This window comes from Pagrus major, chromosome 16, assembly GCF_040436345.1.
Source record: "Pagrus major chromosome 16, Pma_NU_1.0".
In the NCBI taxonomy this organism is placed as follows: Eukaryota; Metazoa; Chordata; class Actinopteri; order Spariformes; family Sparidae; genus Pagrus; species Pagrus major.
The window spans coordinates 8,610,945-8,635,002 of record NC_133230.1 but is presented as its reverse complement, the minus strand read 5'-3'; the positions used below and the strand labels follow the sequence as shown (position 1 = coordinate 8,635,002).

The 24,058-nt window shown below is 42.0% G+C and overlaps 1 protein-coding gene across 1 annotated transcript in view; it reads right to left on the bottom strand.

The window, feature by feature from the left end:
- Positions 1-4,176: 4,176 nt before the first annotated feature.
- LOC141010935 (glutamate receptor ionotropic, NMDA 3B-like) overlaps positions 4,177-24,058 on the bottom strand; it is an 81,501-nt gene continuing 61,619 nt past the window's right edge. The window contains exons 8-12 of the mRNA XM_073484100.1: positions 21,058-21,173; positions 9,156-9,307; positions 7,765-7,929; positions 6,287-6,354; positions 4,177-5,152 (exon numbers count right to left, since the gene is read on the bottom strand). Coding sequence (XP_073340201.1) covers positions 4,177-5,152; positions 6,287-6,354; positions 7,765-7,929; positions 9,156-9,307; positions 21,058-21,173 — 1,477 coding nt within the window. The remainder of the gene's footprint in view (positions 5,153-6,286; positions 6,355-7,764; positions 7,930-9,155; positions 9,308-21,057; positions 21,174-24,058) is intronic.

Here is a 24,058-nt window from a genome sequence, read left to right as displayed (position 1 = left end):
ATTTAGTTTTCAGTCACACTGAAGTTCCAGTTCTGTATTAAATACTGACAATGCTTAAAATAAAGTCTGCAAGAGTTTGCAATCAAAAGATGTGTATGAGTGGGGGGCTTAAAAATATTCTTATCTGCAAAAAGGAACCACTGCTATTAAGGTTGTGCACGGATAGTCCTCTTACAGCCCGCTAAAGTGCTAAACAGATGAGGTGCGATGTCTCACATTTATAGACCGAATGAACAACCATCATTAACAAGTAACAGGTGTGAGGAGGCAAGTCCAAAGGAAAGAAAACCCACCTTAACATTTAAGCCACATATTTTCTGCATATGGACAATATCATATAACAGATGTAGAATAAAATTATGGGATGTTTTTTTACTGACTTTAACCTAAAGATGTGAATATGGAGAAATGATTCATTTTTCTGGGAATAATGTGTTTAAACTATTGCTTGTTAATGTATTCTGGTTAATTTCTCTCAGGTTACTATAGTCCCATGTTTTTAGCAGTTCAATTATTCTTACTGTTTCAAATCTTTTCTGTTCCTTTAAGGACCTGCTGAGCTGCACTGGGACTCGCTCCTCTCACACCTGCTATTCCTTACCCACTGAAGCTCATCCAGTGGAAGAGCTGGTGTGGAGGCAGATGCTCTGTTTAGCACCTCTGATGAACTGAGAAGTTAAAAGTGCTGTGCGCCTACACATTTGCCCAAGATGCACTTTAATTAGCACTTTGTTTTCAGATTTTATATTGGTATTTGCAAAAAAAATCATTAAAACAACATTTGATTTAATGACAATACACACATGGAGTGAAATTAGGGGATTAATTGATTTTAAATGCATCTGATGGGGACCAAATGTGTCGAAGTGACTCAAATTATCCAGGAGGGTTAAAGCTTCAGGGCAGTGTAGTCAGTTTCCACTCAAAATATGAGAAAATGCGAGTAAATAAGTATATAAATGTTTATTTCAAAACATGACAATGGTCATTATGATAAAATTCAATAATATGTCGATACAATTTCTATAAGGGGTAAATTTTAAAAGTATTTGTTTAAATATCCAGTACCACAAGCTCTTTCTCTTAAATGACCTAAAATATAATCTTTTTATCCTCATAGACACCATGGCATGTGAACACAACCACTTCACACCACAGCAAAGTTTGAAACGTCTAAATGTACATCAGTACCATCATGAAAAACTCAGTTCAGTTCTGACTCAGTGATATCAGTGTCTGTCTGTGTCTCAGACCAGTGGGCCGGTGAAACTCCCAACACCTGTTTAAAGTGACGGGAGACTTGCACAAGAAGATTGAGTATCAGAACACTATTAGGTGACATTGCATTGTATAGTGCTGGAGTGATTTCTTTCCCCAGGTCCTCTGCTGCTGCTGAACAAAATGCACCTTCCATCTGTCACGTTCTCCTCGCGAGTCAATCGCTTACATTTATTTATGTAATTTTTGCTGGAATAAAACCTCAATCCATGAACTGTTCATTGTCCATAGCCGCGGGAAGCAGGGATGCAGCTCCCTCTAGTGGTTGACTGAATTACTGAGACCCAATACAGTCAGCCCATAACCCCTCTCTCTCCTCCAACATGAGGGATGACACTTACGTCCAATTTATTTTAGTAGAAAACAAAAAGAAAATAGCTTTATCCGAGTGGAAAATGAAAAGTAAATTGAGTGTAAGTATACGTCTATTGTAATGATTAAAAAACAAAAAAACAACTTATCGGAGCTCACTGAGCTCTGCAGGAGGCAAGTTAATTGTAATTTTCCTTACCGTGTGAAATCATGCACAATACAGTCACTGAGCACAAAATTGCTGCCAGACTCATTCGGTAATGAATGTGATGAACGGATTCCAGATTGATGGCGTTTGTTTACACAGTCCACGCAGATATGCAACCGTTTTAGATGTTTAGGGCTTCTGTGGAATGACTTTGAGATTGTAACTTTGTTCTGTAGTTTTGCATGTCTCCATATAAACACTAAGTTTAGACATCGGTGACAGCACTTTGGAAAATGTAAACAATTTTGAACACTGACAGACGCACATCTCTGACTCATGTTTCGGCACCTAATGATGGACACGTTAGACAATAGATTAAAACCATCTTGTACAGTAAAAAAGGCTGGGAATCAAATTTAAAGGGTCCTGCAGGGACTTAGTTTTCATCATGATTCATAAAGCTGAGGGACTCATGAGAGTCAGATAGTACAAAAGTTGAGATGATCACAACTAAGAGCGAGATAACCTGACTTTTAGTATCTGTATGGGTCAAACTCCAGAATTTAGTGTTGTTTTTGTTAGACTTGTTCAGTGGTGAAGGAAGTATCCGGATCCTTTACTTAAAAATACTACATTGTAAAAAATATCCTGTTAGAATTAAATTGCCTGCACTGACAATGTTAAAGAATGGTGTAATCAAAAAAACGTACTTAAAGTTTTAAATTTTAATTATTATATGCAGAACAATGCCCGTTCAGAGTGATATTATCATATATTATATCATTACATAATTATTGCTCATGCATTAATGAAAAAGCAGGATTTTACTTTTGGAGTTGAAGACCACGGGACAATTTCCAGCTGTGTTTGTGGCGACAAAAAACAGATGTTTCTGACGAGAAGTCGGAACATTTCCAGCTGTCTTTAAGGGCGACAAAACAGGTGTTTTTGAGGAGGACCCCTGGACATCTCCAGCCATGTGTGTGTGGGGTTTGTGCCTTATCATAACCAGGTCATAAGCACACTTCTGTCACATCATAAAATAGAAAATTGAACCTAAAGAAATCTGGAGTTTCAACATATCCGTGGCTTGCAGAAACGTACAGTGCCAACATTTATTCCATTAATCGGGTTGAGGAAAGCATTCTTAGACAGTTGTGTAGTCTCCAAATGATTATTTGTCATCAGGGATTATTTTCTCAGAATTAAATCTTATTTCAAAGCCACAGAAAACTTTATACTGCTGTTTTCAAAGTCTGATTAATACTCCTCATCATGACTATGTTAGCATTATGTGTACCGCTGGAGTTGCCCCATGCTTTGCCCATATTTAAATGGTATACTGCCTTAATTTAACCAAACCACAGCAGCCATAAAATGGGCTGGAGCTGTGTATTTCCATTCCACTACAGACGGTACAACAAACTTTTTTCCATTAATGTGCATTTTCCTGGCTTAGCATTCTGCTTTGTTTATATGGAGCCCATTAAATCAGAGGAAAATTACCATCTCAAAGCATCTGTTTGGAAATGGCTCTTTGCAGGACATCTTTTCCAGTTTTGACACATTTTACGAGGGGGAGATTTCACTGCACACATATTCAAAAATTGAGTTTTAGACACGGCGCTGTTGGTATTGTAATGATGGAGGGACACACACACACACACACACACACAGATATAAGGTATCAACACACAGGTTAGGTTTTGTAGGATCTGATTTAGAGCTGTATCGCTCTTTTGTCACAGTTTTCCTCCTTTATCATTCACATTTTTGGGAAATAATCACTTGAATTACTTAAAATATATATATTTTTTTGCATCTTTACCTCCTACTGTTGGCACTCTGTTAACACAGATGTTGCATGTGCCTTTTAAAAGAGTTTTGTTGGCTGTTTTTTCACATGGGGCTAACTTTCTGTGCTCTTCTCGCTAATGTCTGTGCTTGTCGGCCTCTCCAGCCAGTGTTACTGGCCCCACTTTCATTCAGCTGATAGATGGGCTTTAGTTCGTCAGACAGCTGCGGTTGATGGTTCCTCATGCGAACCACTGATCTCCTCAATTAGCACTGTGATTTGAGCACTGCCAGATGGCCTGATCTGGTTCTTGGGAAAGTATATTAAGATTTTACTGAAATTATGTTTGCTTCGGCACAAGATTACGCTGCTTGTTTATGGTTTCATGAATAATGTAGACGGTTTACTAGTTCTGAAATTGCAATTAAGGGTTTTAGTTGTATTTTTAAGCGAGTGTGGAAACAATTCAGAGTGTGAAAATTATTAGGTTGCAGTAAGTAATGGTGTGAGTTAACATGTACTGTAATTATTTTCAGCAAGCATCCACTAAACTCAACCCACTCCAACGAAGCCATCTTCCCACGGCTATGCGAGCACCACCTGTATCACAACCTCACAGTCCGACACATCTTCAGAAAGACAATCAAGTCCCGCTGCTTACACTTGATTGGTTGGCTTGTGTCCTCTCCAATGTGTTCAGAGCGCCTGATAGGCTAGCCTTCTGTCTGTCCAGGCTAGAAGTGTTCCGTGATTGGGCGGTTATGTTTCCAGCACCTGGTTGGTTGACTCGACTTCGCTCCAAACTGGTGGAAGTGCGTGATTGGACAGTCCTGACTCCCGTCAAAGTGTTAACAGAGCGTAACTGGTTGGCTCTCCCTCTGTCCAAACTGTTCACTGTGTTTAATTGGCTGCTTCGCCCATGCTCCAGAGTCACAGGACCGCCTGATTGGTTAGCCCTCCCTGTCTGTTGATTATTCAGGGTTTGCAGTTGGCTGGTCCTGTCTCTCTCAGGGAGTTTGGGCGGAGTGGAGCTACTTCTGTCTGTGTTAATAGTTTGTATCCTCTGTCTGTCCCGTTCCCTCTCCAGACTGGTATCCCTGCGCACATGTCCACTCCTCTCTCTCTCCAGGCTGCTCTGGATCTCAGCTCTCCTGGCCAGAGCCTCTCTCAGCTGGGTGCGAAACGTCTCGATCTTCCCCTGCAGGTCCTGGAGCTCCCCCTCCCACATGCTGGTCTGAGCGGCCCTGCTGCCCAGGGGAGAGAGCACCAAGCCTGTGGAGGCCAGCGTGGAAACGGGGCCCCCGTTGACGTGGAGGCTAATCTGTTGAGGGGAGGTAAAACCCCCCAGGCTGCCCAGCCCCAACCCTCCGAGGCCGAGCCCAGGGCGGCCGACCATGCCCGGCCTGCCGCGCACTGAGGCGGTGTGTGTGCGCAGGCGGTAGCTGTGGAGGGTTTCCAGGTCAAAGTGCACACGTTTCTCCTTGGGCTCATGGGACGGCGAGGAGCTGCCGGTGTCCCCAGCCGTGGTGGAAGCATTGACGGACGTGGGAGGAGACGGGGGAGGAGGCTGATGCTGTTTCCTGTGCAGGGTGCAGTTCTCTGAGATACAAGAGGAGGGGCTAGTGAAAGAGAGGAAAATCACAGCAAAGGGTATATATCCAGTGAGATGTTGTACAGCAGTATGCATGAATACATTTTCATATAAGCAAACACAAATATAGACTGTATGTAAGCAGGATAACGTTTAATTGGTGCTATTGGTGTTATATACAGGGTTATATCATTTTCTAATATTTCTACCAATAGAGCCCTCTAAATCAAAGGTTGTCACTGCAAAAAATTGCCATCTTAACAAGTGATTTTGTTCGTTATCAGGTCATTAAAGTGAAAAATAACTCTGAAACTGTTAAAGGAATGGCTGTTTCAACCTGTGTCTGATACAAATTGGCTCTTTGTTGAAAGAAATAGTTTGACATTTCGGGAAACATGCTTAATCGTTTTCTTGCAGAGAGTTAGATAAGAAGATCGATAATAGTCCGTGCCGTACAAATTAGGCCGTCGACAGCTCTAAACTATAAGGCCAAAACGCATTTTCAACAAAACACTGTGTAAAGACTGCACTCCACAGCTAGCCTTGGCTAAAGCTAACTTACAAACTTTTACCTGACCTGTTGGCTCTGATTGGAATGAATTTTGATGTTCCAGCATCTTAATAATTACGTTTATTACATCACATTAACAAAGCAGTTGCTGAATCACAATGACTAAAACTAGCTTTTGCACAGTGCATCTGGTTTTATCTGCCAATGGCAATATTCATCCTAAAAACAGCATAAATGTAAGGTTTTACGATTTATATAACGGCTTTCAAACTTTTTCTCAACTTTTACCGTAGTGACTGCTGTCTGCCTTGTGCAGGGCAGAGCTGCTGAGAACAGATTATAAAATGTGTTAATTGGGGAGCTTTTTGTTTTCAGTCTTTATGCTAAACTAAGCTGGCCAGTTGCTGGCTGTACACGCATACTTAGTGTGATTCCTCATCTAACTGTCATCAAGAAAAATGTGTTTCCCCAAAATGTCGAATTATTCCTTTTAGTTTTCATGCATTTGAGAAGATATAATGACGCAGGTCTTTGCACTGGTGACAAGAAGGTGACATTTGACTCTGAAAGGCTCTTGAGATATCTTGTTTAAATGTATTTACTCATTCTAGCTCTTGTGTAGGTGCACAAGTCTGTCGGTGACTTCCTTACTTTTCATCGAGGCCGGTCAGCTCCTTCCCGACATCCTCATACGTGGTGTGGAGGGCTCTGTGAATCTTCTGCAGGAGGAGGAGACAAACACAAGGAAACTACTGATTAGAAATGTGAAATCTGTTCATCACTTCATCTGCTCCGAAATAACTCGGCGGAGAATGAATTTGAATTTCTAAGAGACGGTTATTCTACCCAGTTGTGCAGAACATCTGGGGCAACTGTTCCTCACAAATCCTGCTGCGGTGCTCCTTTTGAATAATTTAATCAAATGATTGTAATTCAGTGAGAGGCAGTTCTTTCCTGCTTAAACTTATGAGAGAGGTTAAAGTGTCAGCTGCTGCGGCTCCCTGTGATTTAGTTACCCAAGTGATTTGGTTATACTAGAAAGAATAAGACTCCAAACCAATCTAAAGTTATAAGGTGACTACGCTTCAATTTTCTGAAGGAGAAGAGAGATGTTAACTGGGATGCCGTCCTCTCAGATAGCTGAGCTGGTTTTGTGATGAATGCTGGAGGCTACCCGGGAGGGGTTGCCCTTTTTAGAAGGATGCAAACAAATGGGAGCAGTCTTGATATTCACACTGCTAGTTCCATTATTCACTCAACAATATTGCCACAGGCAGCTCATTTGGTAATAGCAGGAGTTTCATAAACAACAAAATATGACCTTTAAATCCCCAATTTGTGGTTCCTTTTGGTGTGCGATGTCGTAAACACACTAATTCTCCGACAGTCTAATTGCAAAATAGGCCTTGGCAGAGCTTATTTATTCATTGTCTTTGCTCTTTTCTCTACGAAAATAGCAAATTTGAATTGCATCTTAACAAAATATCACAAAACTATTTTGCAAAGGAAAGGAATTTGAATAAAAGGTGCTTTTAATGATCTGCAGAAGACGTACAAAAAGTTAAAGAGACGCACACGGACGTATCGTGTGCTCATGAACCAATTAATAAGGCACTGCCAAGCGTTTAATAACTTTTTACTTAATTAACTAATTAGTTTAAAATATTCAAGTTAATTTATGGAGCACAATTAAAGCATTATTAAGTTAATTAACAGTACTTAATTAGCGTTAATACATTTAGCCTCAACTTAAAACTGGTGAGTTGAAACATGTCCCATCAAACATGATAGTTTTAAGGAATATATTATGTTATTATTGAGTGTTATTATGAGTTTCCGACAGTAGAGGGCGCATGTTACCTGCCGAATGAGAGTTAGCTCCAGGGGGTAAGGCTGCCACACCAACAGGCGTATGCTAGAGTGTGTGTGTTTGTGAGACTCTTCTCATGTGTGTGTGTTTTTTGCATGTCCAGTAATGTCAGGATGACAGTTAGCCTTGAGCATCTTTCTCTGTGTGTGTGCTTTGGTGCATGACAGACTTTGCAAGTGTGTGTGTGTGTGTGTGTGTGCGAGAGAGAGAGAGCGTGTGTGAATCCATGCCACCACACATACTGCATGCATTCACTCACCTGGCTGGTGTGCAGCCAGTACTGCAGCGTGTGCGTGCGCCTGAGGCGGGGGATGACCAGGTGATAGAAGGTGTGTTCACCTGCCAAGGTCAGCAAGGCTCCACCCACCCCCATACACAACAGCACAAACAGGCCCGAAAAATGCTGGATCCCCATCTGTAGAGTCTGCGTGGGCGACGACAGGAAGAAGAACAGGGTTGGGGGAGTGACACAGATTGGTTAAGACTTAAGCTGACAGAGAGGAAAATACAGAGATTGATGATTTGTGTTTACATAATTACTATTTAGGCCACTTTTTGTGAATATGCAATTGATATTCCGCCGCTGTGTGTCTGGTTCGGCTGCGTAAGCCCATAAGAATGGAAATCAAGAGGAGAGGGCAACAGCGTAAAAGACATGTTTGGAAAGAAAAGGACGTGGAGAAGCAAAGCAGGGGAGAGAACGAGCATAAAGAGCTGACGGGGGGGAAGCAAAACTGAAAGTAATAGAAAGAAACAGCAGTTAGCAGGGAGATGGTAAAAAGAGCCGACGGTTAATTGAAGAGCAGTTTGTTCCCATTTGGTTCGCCCACATTCCCACTGACATAATGTCTATCTCTTATGCGGCGTTCATTGGGCCTGGAGCAAGTGGGAGACAGTGCGGCGAAGGTTTTCCATTGCTCCCTAATCATGTTTCTTTCACCCGACTCATTTCAGCGCTACCTCTGATGGCAATTAGCCCCATGCTGACTCTGCAAATTCATCAGAGACGACACTGACCTCCTTTTGCTCCCGACCCAGAGGGCAACATCGCGTTCACGCCCACATTGTTCGAGAGTAGCCCGCTCTCTGGGCTCCCAATGAGATGAATAGTAATAACTTCCTGATGCAGGGTGAAGTTAAGGTTTTTCATTTTCGTCGCAGGAACCTATGTCTGTGTAATTGCGTTTGTTGCTATAATACGATTCAACTTTTGAAGTGGGATTTTAAAAGGGATGGCCAGAGGGAGTTGAAGAGTTTCTCTGTTCACAAACAAGAGATATGGATACAGACAGTGCGCTCTGTCTAGAGATTCCCAGTTCTTTAAAAAGAATGAACAGGAAAGGGAGGGAGAGTACTCCGCTGCAGCCCACGCGAGACTCAAATAAGTATCGGCACCGAGACTGTACGTGCCTGTAACTCCGGTCAAGGCCGGTAAATAGTCCTGACTTTATGTGATTCTAGGTCTTTGTCTGTGTGTGTCGCTCTCTGTGTGTATGTGATTGGTTTGGTCAGTGTGCTTAGTTGGCAGGCAATCCTGTTTGTGTCCCAAAGGTAGACTCATTTAGAGGAGTACAGCTACAGAAGGCTTCGCTTGACACGCCAAACACGTACACAATACATGAACACACTCCTTCCCCACCAATGACTTACCTCGGTGACTGCAAAGACTCGCTTCCCGCAGGGCACCACCTTATACCATTTGTCATGTAGCATGTCCATGAAGCCGTCAGACTTGTACCGACTCACGAACTCCGACACATTGCGGGTTAGAGGAGAGCCCTGGGGCAGGCCGATGCCGTAGCCTGAAAGAGGAGACATGAAAATACATATGCTATAGGTGACCCAATCAGAGAGCAACAGTCATGCCTGAGGACTGAGGTCTAACTTGGTGTGTTTGTGTAGGAAACCACAGCTAGTTGTTTCATGAGAGATTCATGAGTTTACAGGCTTCAGGAATCAGAAGAAACACTTTATTCCCGAAAAGTAAGGTGCAGATATCACGCCACAAAACCACTGGCGGAGGGGTTAATACATAATACATGAAGTCGTGGGTCAAACTGTGGTATTGAGTTGTCTATTCCTCCCTTTATCGACCGCCTTGCCATCCCTTCTCACTACAAAGTAGTAGGCAAATCTAATGCCTGGGTAAGACTAGAGGACATTTGTCATTTCTGATGGTCAGAGGAGAACGGGATTGGCCGTCACACTTAACTTTCACTTGAATCCTTTAAAAACTGTATCCTTAATAATTCCCTTTCAGTATGTAATGAAAGTTTTATGTGACCCGACTCTCCTTGAATTTAATTCTTTTAAAGAAATATATTTCTTGTGACTACCATCCCCCACTGTGGGGTTGGTAGTCCCTGCAGTATGTTATCGTATTTTTTAATGGGCAAACTTAAAGGAAATCTTAAAAACAAAATTAAAAAGAAGAAATCATTTCTAAAAGAGTTCATTTTTATCCTTGGATAACAATATAAGGAACACTAGAGCAGCTGACCCTGAAAAGAATGTGACAAGCGTCCCCAACTGGGATTTTTTTGCGAGCAGCTAAAGCCCTTTTAAGTACAAAGATTTGCGCCGAGACGAGCTGAAACTCACAACTACTTGTAAAATGCTGGTCTGCAATTTTCCGAAAACTGACACTAACGCTCTCTGTCCTGTACGTTTTAACTGCTTGCTTTTCGGGTTATTTTTACGACTGGATACGATTTGTAGCGTCTTAATATGAATGAGCTTGGTGAAAGTGAGTTACCCGCTACGGCTGCGTTTATGGAGCAACGCCTGCGAGCGGGTTCAGTCAGACGGCTCGAGCTGCATTGCTATATATACACATGCGACATGCCTCGCTCTCCACAATCATCTACCTACCACACCCTCTCAATTTGGCGCTCTATTTAAGCTGCAACAATTTCCCATCTCTCCCTCTGCCTGTCCTGCAACAGCATGGCTACATGTCCTTCCAGCCCCACCACAATCCCGGCATCCACCTGCGGATGCTTTGCTCATCACTCCACAACATCTCTTTGTAAACATATCTGCGGGGAGTGATGAGGTCTGGGTCTCGATGCCATGCTTTGCTGCTATAATAAACATTTCAAATGTGAGTCGTCTCGCTGATGAAAGATGAAGCAACGAAAAAGTGTGTGCGTAGTGAGTGTGTAGTGTTGGTGGTTGGAGAGCAGAGCAGAGTAAAAGCAGCGAAGTTGTCTGTTTAGCAGTAAATTTCAATTTTAAGGCTTGTGTCGTACAGAAACGGCTGTTTCTCAAACAAATTGATGAGGTGATTTTCTCTGTCCTCCATCAAAAAGTCTGCAGTTTCCGCCAGCTCACAGATTGTAACTGACTCACCAGCTGATGAGGCATTGATTGCCCGTCAACGCACGTGAAGTGCCTTATGTTTTAAAACCAACCACTGGCGACGTGAGTGGAGCTGAGATGGACAAGTTAACAGTACTGCAACACTGCAAGCAAAAATGTTTCGTCTCATCGCAAATCACTGGTCTGAACCACTTGCAGCAGCCAAGAATATACCTAAACTATAGCTATCCCTTTACATTTATCATAAACCCATTGTGTGAAAGCTTAGAAGAGAAACACGACATGGCCTCAATGTCAAGATTGACCCCTGGAAGAAGGGTGACCTCTGTGAGCGAGAAGGCTAAACTGAACCCTGACAATTATTATCCTTCAATCTTTCATGACCTTCTAGAGCTCCGATATGCCTGTTGGTACTGGACATTACCCTTATTAAGTGGAACGGGTTTTGGCCAGATGTTTCTGATACAGTTTATTTGTCAATGTCATGATTTTCTGAATTTATTTAGTCACAACAGGCTACAACATCAGATTTAGTGCTCCATAACTCCCCGGCCTCATGCGATACCAAAGACTTTCCAAGCAGAGAGGCTTACACATTTTTAACGTCGGGGGAAAAGAGAGCACTGGTATCTGATCAGTACCCTGAGTTGAGGTATTGGAATCAGTATCTGGCGAGAAAAAGATGGATTATTGTGTCCCTTAGTTAGAGATAGACTTTGGGGATCAGTGTCAGCATCTGAGCCATCGAGTAGCACGCTGCAGACGTTGTCAAGCTGGTAGTCTTCCTGTCAAAGCCTTGCGAGTTTGTCCCACACTTCGTCTTCCGCTATGAAACACTTCACAAGATAAAATGACAAACAGTCGTGCCCGGTGTTCATTCCCATTCCCCAGCACCCCGCGTCTGTCAGATCGGACCATTTTTTTCAGGCTGACATCATGTAGTCTGATCCGGGATTGGAGTGGGATCAAGTTTGACTCAGTGGGTAAGATGCAAATATGCTCATATTTTACCTGACTGTGCTTCTAACTTGCAGTTAGGTTCCCTTGGGTGCGCTCACATGGCTTTAGTTGCCTTGTAGCGATTTATTAGCGTAATATAAATGAGTTCTGTGGGAGGAATTGGTCCAGCACCACCACGTGTTATGAAAGATGACTTGAAATTTAGCCAAAGAAATGTCAGTTTTGTTGTTTATGTACCTTTTATAAGAAAAAACATTCTTTTGGAAATGGATTCCTTAAATGACTTGTTCTCACCTGAGCTGCCCTCAATTCCTTTGTTAACCTGAATGTTATTTGCTGTTTTGTCTTCCCTGTGTATTAGATTATTTAAATTTTGTGAGACTTAACTACACCTTCATTTGTGTGGTCCCCTAAAGGTTGCCTGAGGAATTTTAAGAGGTACGTGATGCTTCATACTAATTCAGCCATCACCCTGTAATATGTTTTATTCTAATTTTACTGGGACGTTTATGACATGCAATATACAAATAAATTAGAATATCAATATCCCTCTCCAGCCATGGGATCTGTTTTGTTGCCACATCTCCAGATTCCATCAAAAATAATTGGACCTCCTATCTCTCACCTACCTTGACCTCATCAACTGCCAGCTGCAAAACACCCATTGTAGGCTGTGACGCAGATCGTCCACTCCATGCTCACTTCACACTCATCCCCTCCGGTTACAGATACAAGACTCAATTTTGTACGAAGGCCAACCAAAGGCCAGTTTCATTTCATTTGCACAGGAAATTGACAACATGCTGAAATTAGATCTCATTTTTTTTGTTTCCCTCTTGATATTTGTTGAATGTTGAACGAATGTGTCCGTTTGACATTAATTTCGATAGCACATGTGTGCTAGTTTTACAGCAGTTTAGTTAAAATCAGGTAGCAGCAGGAGTAGAGGTGTTGTTTAGAAGTGCTATATTTAAAGTACCAACGAGGAACTTGTCCTTTTGTTGTTGATTGTGGTGTCCCCTTTGGACAAAAGCAGTTTGAGCACCACTGCCTCGTGTTATAAATACCTGAATCTGGCTGGTGCGTGTATTTGTGAGAAAGAAACAGCCAATATATTTCCCATAAAGCTCCCCTACAGTCAATATCGATGATAAGTGTTTTTGTCAGTGTTGCTCTACAGTATATTTCACCTATATGCCAGAATCAGGCCCAACAATGGAAAAAATGAGTTGTTTTGCAGGTATTTTTTAAATTGTACTATAGAGTTCGTAATGTCCTAGAAAATTGATAACAAATGTTGATGACTCATCCTTCACTCGGGGTGGCGGTTGGGGGGGCATACTAATTTTGCATCCAATAAGCGCTCTCGTCATAATTTTTATGACGCTGCCATGGATGTATAAAAGGAAGGACCCTGCCAGAGGGGAGTGTCTCTGGGGAACAGGTCTCACGAATGGCTGCATAAAAACACAACTTTATAACTTTCTGCTGTCCTTTGGCTGCTCTGCCTCAACTCTTGACGGATAACTTTACTTGTTGCTAAAGTAACTGCTAACTACTGCTAACCAGCAGACTCCCAGTGAACACCTCAAGATCGGAGCCATAAAACTTGCAGTTCACACAACACTTCTGTAGCTTCAAAGCAAAACACGGTTACAGCATTTTCCCATCAACTGGAGGAGCTGGGGATTTGTTTTGAAATGCATAAAAAAAATGGGGAAAAGAAACATAAAATTGTTTCGTAAAGCTTATCCGGCTTAATCCAAGTCTCCAGAAGCCCAGAGATCCCAAATTGATTTGGAAAGATGTTATTTACACCCTTGATGTGCAGTCGAGCTCGTGCACCCACTTCAGACGGTGGTGCATGCTAATGCTTCTAACTTAGCAGCTACGGTGAAGATTTCGGCTTGAAACAGGGGAATAAATAACGTCTTTTCAAATTAATTTGGGATCTCAGGGCATTCTGAAACTTGGATTACACCGGATGAGCTGTATGGAGCCATTTTCGGCTGTTTTTTGTACATTTTAAAACGTCAGTTGCTCAGGAGAATGCTGCAATGCTGTTTTGCTGTGAAGCTCCGGAAATGTCTTGTGGACTACGAAAGTTTACACAACTTTCCATCTGCACGAGTAGTTGATGACTGAATTTTTACTTTTGGATGATCATATCCTTTAAATACAAAATTTATGCCATTTGCACACGTAACCGACAGCTGCAGTTGCTGATTACTTTGCAGAGTGATGGTTTGTATACAAAAACATATAATGTGCACATAAAACATTATGTGCAATTAGAGTTCGGACCTGCTGCTGTCACAGATATGGATTTAATAACTACAAAGGCATTTTAATTATGCAGTCGGTAATGCAAATCATTGTGATGGTGCGTTAAATATTACATTGTGCCAGATTTGGAGAAACTGTTTTATCATCACTTCGCCTCAGACTTTATTTGCCTTTAGTTAAGGTAAAACGCCAGCAGTTTGTGGAGTAATGAGACCAGACACAGCAATAAAATATACAGTAGTCACAGCGATAAAATTATATAACTGTAATATTTTTAATTAAGTAGCAGATTTAAGTACGTTTCCCCACCACTCTTCGTCGCTCTCATTTCAAAAGCGGTACATTCATGTATCATTACACAACCTGAAAGCTGGTGAGAAATGGTGCTCTGCCCCTGCTCAGACTTTGAAACTGCATCTGTTTTGCATTACAGCTCACATTCCTGCAGGTCCAAAAATGAGGGAAATCTGCCCCTCAGCTCAGAATCAAAAGGCCCTCTCGGAGATTTATCGCTATACAAGATCTCCAGAGGTTGTTTGTTTCATTTCATCTGTACTGCAGTCAAAGACAGTCATGCCAACAGCGCTTTAGTGTGTGTGTGTGTGATTGACTCGGACCTGGCAGCTGTTTTTCCAGTGTGTTTATGTGTGTGTCGGCTGTCAAGGTGTGTGAGCCAGATGGGGGTTGTGGACACAAAGAGAGAATAGCTAAGGTTCACATAACTGTCACACTCTGCTTCCTACATGACAAAGACTGTCTAAGCTACCGTCCCTTTGCTCCTACCCTCCTTTACCTTCCCTTCCCACCTCATTTTCATCCTCTCCGCCTCCCCTCCTCTCATCCCTCCTCTCTCCCTGTCCGAGGTCATTTCTCTCCCACCGTCGCCGCTAGTCTCTCCCTCTATTAGTCCGCTCCTTATCTCTGTCATCCCTTCAATTTCGTTCAATTTCTGCTTCACTCCATTCTTCTCTTTATCTTTCGGCTCCTCTCCCGAGTCCATTGCTTTGTCTCCGTACGTCTCCCTCCTCTTTCTTTGACTTCCCCCGGCAGACAGACAGCATTTTTCTGTCATCAGCCTATCTCCGTCCGCATTTCTTTACAGCGCTCAGTCAAACGGTGAAATACAAGTGGGCAGCCGCTTGTCATTTGTTTTTGATTCTTTCCCCCAGACATCCGCATATTCCATCACAAGCCTCGAGTCTCGAAGCTGTCACTCAAATCTCCCACACACCTCACTCAGAGACACACCCGAGCACATCAAGTTTTATTCCAAAAACACTTTCTAAGGTTTGTAAACATTTTACTGCCTCAAAACACAGATCAGGAATGTAACCCCTTTAATCATTGATAACTTTAAAATTATAAATCTTTTATTGCACCACTTTGCTGCCGAACACTGCCTCCTTTAGTGTTTTTGTGCTGGAGCTCTCAAAGATGATTTCAAATCAAACACAGGCCCCTGTTAAGTCATTTTCTTTCATTACTGTTAATGAAGTTTGACTTTCTTTACGAATCATCTCTTTGGTCTTTCATTCATCGCTGCTGGAAATATAAATCACACAATTTCGTTTGCCAAAGCATCCCCCCACTGCTCTTATTTCATTTTCAGCTGAAATGTAGAAAATGTTAAAGCTTCTATGAACTTGGCACTGATTGTAGTAATTCAATCAGTGTTAGAGCAGTTTTTATATAGTATGTATAACGGTTGGCGGATGTAGCTAAAAGATGAATTAGCAGATTTACTTCTAACTGCAAATTTAACAAGTCTTTGTGCATCAGTTCATGTATTTCTTTATGTCTGTCCTGTTTAATTACAACATGAACAGTTAAAGATACGCAGCTGCTGGATGATTGGATGGTTGGACTTCTGCTTAGATGTCACTGGTTGTTGTAGTTTTAAGACATTTATTAGTTTGGATTTAAATTCAGGTTGGAGAGATTTTAGTAATATCTAATTGTATAATATTGATTTAATGTCCAGCCCTAGAAGGTCCATATTTATAGTTATAGTGAAGTGCTGTGGAATAGCCACAGTTTTAAGGCCGCAACTCAAGATTACTTTGATTCTCAATTAATCTTATGATCATTTTCTTGATAAATAACTTGGTCAGAAATGTTTTCCCCAGATGACATCTTCATATATTGCTTGTTTGGTCCAACAAACAATCAATCCCATAATAAAACTGCTTAAAGTACTACTGCATATGTGGAAAAGTGGTGTCCTGCAACACACTATGGACACACTTTTATTTAGTCACATTGTGGGGATGCATCAGCCATGTGGGGACAAAAAGTAGATCCCCACAAGGGCAATTTTTTTACTAGATTTTGGGTTTAAGAGAACAAATATTATCAGGTCAAGGTTAGTGTAAACATTGAGGTCAGACACGTTTTGGTTAAAGTGGTCAAAGCAAACTTGATTTATATGGCAGCTTTAAAGACTTTTACAAACAGCTTTGTAGAAATGGGTAGACCGGACAGTATATAACACAATGACACAAAATGTAACAACTACAAAAAATGGTGTGAGTACAAGTTTGTTCACTTTAAAGGTGCAGTGATATCATTCAGTGGCTAAATTGCATTGTGGGTAATGTAGGCGCTAGGTGTTGAAAAGGACTCCTATAACATTATCACTTATCACATTATCATTATGGACAGTTCGATGCAGTAGAACCAGAGACATCGCCTTTTCACTCAAAAAAACCTGGCGCGTACATCACCCACAATGCAACAAAGTCTAATGTGAAAAATTGCTGGAGTTTCCCTTTAAGACAGAGAAAACACACCATTTCCAACAACTGTGGAGCTGGCAGCAGGGAATGATTTGCATCTTTGCACAATAAATCGCTTTAACGATCAACAACTTATCAAAATAGTTGCTGTTTTGTTTTTTGCAAATAGACTAATCAATCCGGCGCTACATAATTTAATTCACTTTATTTACTTACTCTACCGGTGCTTTCTGTAAGGCATCTATTTTAAATGGAGGCTGTATTACTTTGGAATTAAACCCTTCTAATCACATTACCCCACACACAGGAGCAAGCAGACAAAGGCGTCTCACCCCGACAACAAAATCTCGCCTGCCTCATTTTGATCTTCAGACGCGCTCCGTCGTGCTTCGCTGAGCTCGTGCCGACCACTTATGCACGCAGGGACACACACGTACACACATACAAACAAGCAGCGAGTGGCTGCGTGTTCGGTGGCAATGTTATTAATGGGGTGTGTCTAGGCTGTCGTAAACATCTCCCAACAGCACTCAGTGCAAACGGGCGCTCAGCGACACCCCCGCATCTTTCTCCACTTAAGTAGCCTGAAGATTTGAGCAGAGCACCTTGCCTGCAGCGGCTCCAAAGTCCCCAATTCCTCCGTCTCTCTGTATCTCCTGACCACAAACCGCTCTATAAATCCTGCCTGCATCCTCGTATGACCAAATAACACATCCTCTCTTTTTCCCTCCCTCCTCCCCCCCCCTCCATTTCCATCCTTTCTCTCCCTCTCTGTCCTTTTTTCTCCTCCCTCACTCCATCTGCTTGGGGTGAAGGTTTGTCTTGATTAGGGGACTCTGTTGGCTTGCTCTTTTATCACTCGCTGTGCAGAAAGGCGCAAACTGGCAGTGGGCAAATGAAAGCCCTCTATCTCCTTCTTGTGCTCAACTCCCACCTCGCTCACTCTCCCTCTCTCAGGCCCTCCCTTTTTTTTTTTTTTTTTTTTTACCTTTGTTGTTCTTTCTCCTACTTACTTTTCTCATCTCATCTCGCCTCTTCCTTCCTTTTTCACATTTCCTGTCTGGGCCATTTCCTGCTTTCTCCTCCTCTACCATGCAGTCTTATTCACTCTCATCCCATTCTTCCTCTCGAAGGCTGTGGGGGTGACTAACTACCAAAGGCGGCGTGGATTCTTCGCCTGCCTTTTCATGTCGACAATGAATCAAGCAGTCATCAAACTGACCTGCTCCACATGGCAATGAGACCTGCTTTCTCAGCCTCACAATGATGAGTAATGCTACGGCGACGTCTCTGGGCTCTTATGCAGAGAAGAAAGCAATAGATAATCTCCAGTGAACGAGAGTCGTACAATGAGTAGGGAATGTGGGAGTGGGGTCTTTCCGAGGCTACGCTTTGATTGACAGAGAAATGGTATCAAAGTTAGTGTTTGGTCCCATGCGGCAACCTCACTACTGTGTATTTACTGTCTCTGTGTCTGTGTGTGCCTGTCTCAGAGATGGCAGGAGAAAAGAAAAATGAAATAAATGCACACACACACACACTGGCGTGATGTGCATGCACATAAAGGTACACCAGCGACAGGCAAGAGCACGCACACTAATTCTATACCCTCTAGTGACTAAGCTGAGTTTGGGTTAGAGGTTAAATGCTTGATACATCCAATAAATGTGTTCTGCCAGCGAATATTTTCACTTCAAAGTCACCTTCGGAAAGCGTATATGTGCAGATGACATGTGACTAGAACACAGTAAAACTGGCAATAATAGCGGGAACCTTTTATTTACCGCAATAAGCCGGAGCACCAGGCTTTTATTAGAGCTGAGACATAATTTCTTTTGACAGGTCGCCAGCAGGCTTTATTTCAGGAAAGTGATACAATTTTCTCTATCTTAAAAAAAAAACCCTCACTGCTCATATGTATTCATACAGCGAGTTTATACACTTTAGGAAACTACTACTGTCATTACTGCTGTATCCAGTCATAATTGTGTACATCTGGGCATAACACTCCATGATACTAATTGCTTGTAATGTATCGTTAGCTACTTAACAAAATGGTTATCAGCCCTGTAACTAAAGTATCCCCATGCTTTCAAACGGAATCAAACTTTCTTGTCTTGCAGTTTTTGGACTGACAGGCAGTGCTGCAGCTTGCATCGCTGCAGTTATGTTTGCCTACTTGTCAGTGCCTGCGGGATTTTGAAACTTTGTACGGTACATGTAGGTCAGCATGTTCCACAACAGCAAGCACATGTATTTTGGTAGTATTTTAAAACTTCCTTGACATGCTGGGCTATCAAATTTTGACTTTTTTCTACTAGTTTGAATTTGGATTGTACGCTTGCACAATCCACAATGTGTAGGAGATGGGTGATGAGAAAAAATTTGACTTTGTAAACGTGAAAGCCTGAAAATGCTGCTGTATTCTGTAGCCTGTCTTTTTGGCCTTGTTTGCCATGGTTCATATGATGATTTTCAGATAGAAGAAGCGATACTGTTGTGGAAAATGAAAAAGCAAAAAATGCCCTCCGTCTGAAAGTCTGAAAGGAAAACAATTTCCTTCAAGAAAGGCACCAGAACACAAAATCATTATACACACCACTATGCACGCTACCATCAATTCTCCCACACACACTCATTTACAGTAGCATAATACCACTTATTCACAGTAGCATCGTGCGAGAACTTGAATATAACAACCCCCTGTGTGGATCATTAGCTGATTTTTGACTGGGAGTATCTTTGTCTGTGTGCTTCATGACTGTTGCAGTTAGTTCGACCTGTGAGCTTTAAGTACAAAGTGTTCTTACTGGGCATTGTAGTGAATAATAGATGGTTGAGTACTTTTACCCTGCAGCGTGAAGTTCATCCAGCGAATCATTGTGTTCTTCTGTCAGTCATGTAACTAACTACAGTATCTGATTGGCTCCAAGAATGTGTGTGTGAATATGTGCATACTATATGTGTGTGTGTCTGTGTGAAGATGTGTGTGCATTAAGGTGTGTGTGTGTGTGTGTGTCTGTCTGTCTTTCCTGCATGAAAGATAGAGCCTGTGGTCTAAAAAAATATATATGTCGTGTGTACGGGCTGGGTATTTCTACATGAGTGAGTGCATGAACCACTTTCAGTTAATGTGTGTGTGTCTGTGTGTTTTGTCCTTCAACACATTATGGGGACACATTTTCATTAAGTCACCTTGTGGGGACTCACCTGCCATGTGGGGACAAAAAGCAGGTCGTCACAAGGTCAGCTTATTTTATGATATTAGGACTAGACGTTTGGTTCAAGAGTACAAATATTCAAGGCTCATGAATTCAAGGTTAGCGTAAACGTTGGAGTCAGACATGTAGCTGTTTTGGTTAAAGTGGTCATAGCAATCTTGATTTATATGGCAGCATTTAAAGAGAGAGTAATAAAGAGACAGACCTGACCGTATATTAAACAATGTAACCGCTACAATAAATGTTATAACTTTAAAGTTGCAATATGTAAGAACTGGCCACCTGTTGAATTCATACTCCAAACAAAGTTGAGTAACCATTAACTGCTGCTCATTGTAGCTGCCATTAGCTAGTAAGCTCAGTTAACCTTGCACCTAGCGGGCATGTTAGCTGACTCTGCACAGACATTGGACATCAGAGTGGCTGGGGCTAGTTAGTTATAATACTAACAGTAATATCTCTGCAAGGCAATACATAGATGTCAAAACTGTTATTTCTTCACATTTTGTTGATATTTTTTGTTAAAATTTTTATGTTTTAAACTAAAATGCTTACATATTGCATCTTTCAGTCATTACGCACAATTTGGTATCCCTGGGAGAAGTTAAGTTACGTGATTAATGTTGTCAAATGGTTCATTTGAACTGAAACCATCTTTTTCAAAACAAGTGAACGAAATTTAAAAAGAAGTGAGAAGTATGGATACAAACCCCAGTCTACTGGGTGAGAGTCCTGTACTCAAGCCATTCAGCCACAACACCTTGCTTCAGATGTGAACTCTCTCGCTTTTCCATGAGCTGAACTAAGGTTCCTGGAGCAACATAAATTATGATGTTCCTGGAGCAACACCAACACGAGTTGCAAGGCTATAAAATCACCGCAGCGTGATTGGTCAGTTGCACTGAAAGTCCTGGAACAACATAAAATGCGATGTTCTAGGAACAACACCAACACGACGTTATCAGTTAAACCAAGCCAGTACAACATCAAAACAACTGTGTCTTTTTGGTTGTGAGTCTGATTGTGTACCTTCAATGGCGAAAGGCTTCCCCACGGTGAGCAGCTTGCAGTCTGCGTCGATGGAGACCTCAAAGTCCAACAGGGCTTTGTCCATGATGAACGCATCCAGGGTAGGAGGATCTGTCCTTCACCACCGACACACACATCACAAGAGTGAGAGGGAAGCATTAATTGAAGACAACAAATCTCAAACATTTGAAAAAACCTGTAAATCAGATTAACTCGCCAAACTTCCTCAGACTCCCAGATCCCGTGCAGGATCCCTGTATTTGTGGCTGTCAACCCACTTTGTCATTTATACAGCGGATGAGATTAACTGCTTTCTAATACACTGTGTAAACACATACATCATTACCTGAACCAACAGCCTCTGTGGCGGACTGATAAGGCAATAAACACACTGCCGAAGACTCTCCTGCTTCTGCAATATCGATCCAATTGACCCTAATTGACCTTTAATTATAGACCATTCCTCTGTGTGCAGCCTCTGCCGCCGGCCAGGGCCGCCAGGAGATAAGTTTCAGGATACCAAGCGTAACACACTCGATTTGAATATTATACCTTCACACAAACACATTCGATTAAGAGGAAAAGATAGACATTTCCTCTGAAACACGCACCCAGACCATCCAAATGAACGCATAAACTCACAATTACACAAAGTTTGCACGCACACATATACACGTACACACGAATTTGAGTGGCAGAAGATAAACAAGCATAGATGCATGTTTCGGAAAAAGCACAAACACACGCGCAGACAGTCTAATGGAAAGAATAGGACAGACTTATCAAATTACCCGAAACTCGTTGTTATTCAGGATGTTTGCCACTAAACAAAAGGTTGACTTTACAAAGTCTTTGCTGCGCTGGCAAAGCAGAAAAGTCTGTTTTTCTCTGCCTAGACCTGTCAAATACGAGGCACAGGGAGAAGAGAGGATAGAGGCTTCTTTTGGGACTAAAGAGGGTCGGAAGTTATCCGATGCCTGGCCTCGAGTGTGTGTGTGAGAGAGAGAGTGTGCGTGTACGTAGGCATGAAAGTGTGTAGCTACGACTAACTTGTAAGCCTGTGTGTGGGTAAGTGTTTGCGTTATTTCCCATGAGCCTATACATTTATGTGCAGCTGCATGTGTAGCCCTGGGCGTTCTGTCTCTGCAGGAGAAGGCTTGTGAGGTTTTTTTTTTCTTCCCGCTAAGATTTGAGTGCGGTATTGGGGTCAGTAGTTCTGCCAACACAGTATTTTACTGCCTCACTCCGGCTCTCTGCACTGCTGTGACTTCCACTTCTGCTTCGCCTCGCACGCAAACAAACGCCGCCTTCATCTTCCCCGCTCTCATCCTCTTTCTCTGAACCAGCGCTTTGTATCTTGCCACTTGTATCACAAAGTCAGCACATGCACTATCTCAGCATCTCTGCTGGCGTTCTATGGAGCAGGCATTGTGTCTGAGAATGTGGTTATAGCCGTGAAAGTGTGTGCTAGGAGTGGTGCAGTTATCCGTGAAAGTGTATGTGGTTAATAAGCCAGGATTAACATGTACCGGAGGGTTCAGGTTCACACATCATACTCGTGTACACTGAATATTGAGACCAGGATTGGCTTACACATTATTTGTGATGTCAGAAATCATGATTTTAGCTAAAAATCTGATTTTTTGATGAACGGAGAGAAAATGTACACTTTCAGCAATGAACATGAAAACAGCCCTCTAGTGTCAAGCTCTGCTCTTATGTCATAATACATGAAGGGAAAGCGGAAAGGGGACTTAAAGTAAAAGATCTGGATACCACTGCGAAACTCATTTGTTCTGTGTATCCATGTATGAGTTTATATGACCCCCTTGTGTGTTTAATTGAAGTTATTAAAGTTATTCCAACAGAGGGTATTAAAACACGGTGTTTTGATTTCGATTAAAAGACAAATGATAAAAAATTTAATTAAAAGTCCCTAATTCTACATTTTCTTTTCAGCAAAAGCCCATCAGGTGTGCTGCGTGACTCCCTTTTGTCTTTCTCTGCAAAAACCACAGGGGTGTAATTTAACTGACATGCCTCATTAACAAGTATGCTTACATGAAGCACGCTGGTGATGATCAGGCTTTTGGACTACCCTCGTTAAATACTTGTAAGTCGAAAAACACTTATTCCACTTCTGAGAAACCTGAACATGCAAGCTGGTGTACTCGGATAAAACTCCAGGACACTGGCATGTAAAGACATTATCAAGATTTCTGATCACTTTTCCTCAACTTGTGATATGTAGTAGTAACTAAGTTAAACTAGAATGGCAGTCAGTAGAGTGCATACCTCCACCAAGGCCCAGAAGTCTCCTTTATCTGCATCAAATTGTACCAGCCTAACCCCAGATTTTTTTCATCAAGATCCGTGCGTTATTCCTTGAGAAATTCACAAATGTTGTGAATGTGAAAAACAATTCCTGGATTCATCCTTTTATACAGATCAGCAACAAAAGTTAATGGGGTCTATTCTGGGCTGAGACCCATCCTCCATCCAAGTTTTGTGGAAATCTGTTGAGTAGTTTTTGCGTTATCCTGCTGACAAACCAACCAACTATAAAAAACATGAACCTCCTTGGTGGAGATAAAAATATGATAACAAAAGATGTAGTGATAATCCACATGTGCAAATGAGATTTGAAAGTCTGACACCAGTAATGTGAAGGATGAATTTATTGCTGTTGTCTTCCATCACTGGCGAACAGATGGAGCGGATAAATCTTGCAAACCATTAACGGCAGCCAGAAACTAAAGTGGGTTCATCCTCAGCTGTAGTAGAAAAATGAGTTTTGCTAGATGTGGGACATGTGTTTACCAACACGTACAATGAGAAACCTGAGTGATGTCATAGTCAAGTATAAAGTCAGAGTGCAATGCATCATATAAAAAGCTTGTAGCTGGCTGAAAAAACATTAGATTTGGATCGACAGACTCAGTATTGGCGGTCTATCTCAGTGTCCCTTCTTCTCACCTTGCTCTTTTTGGAGAAGCGATCC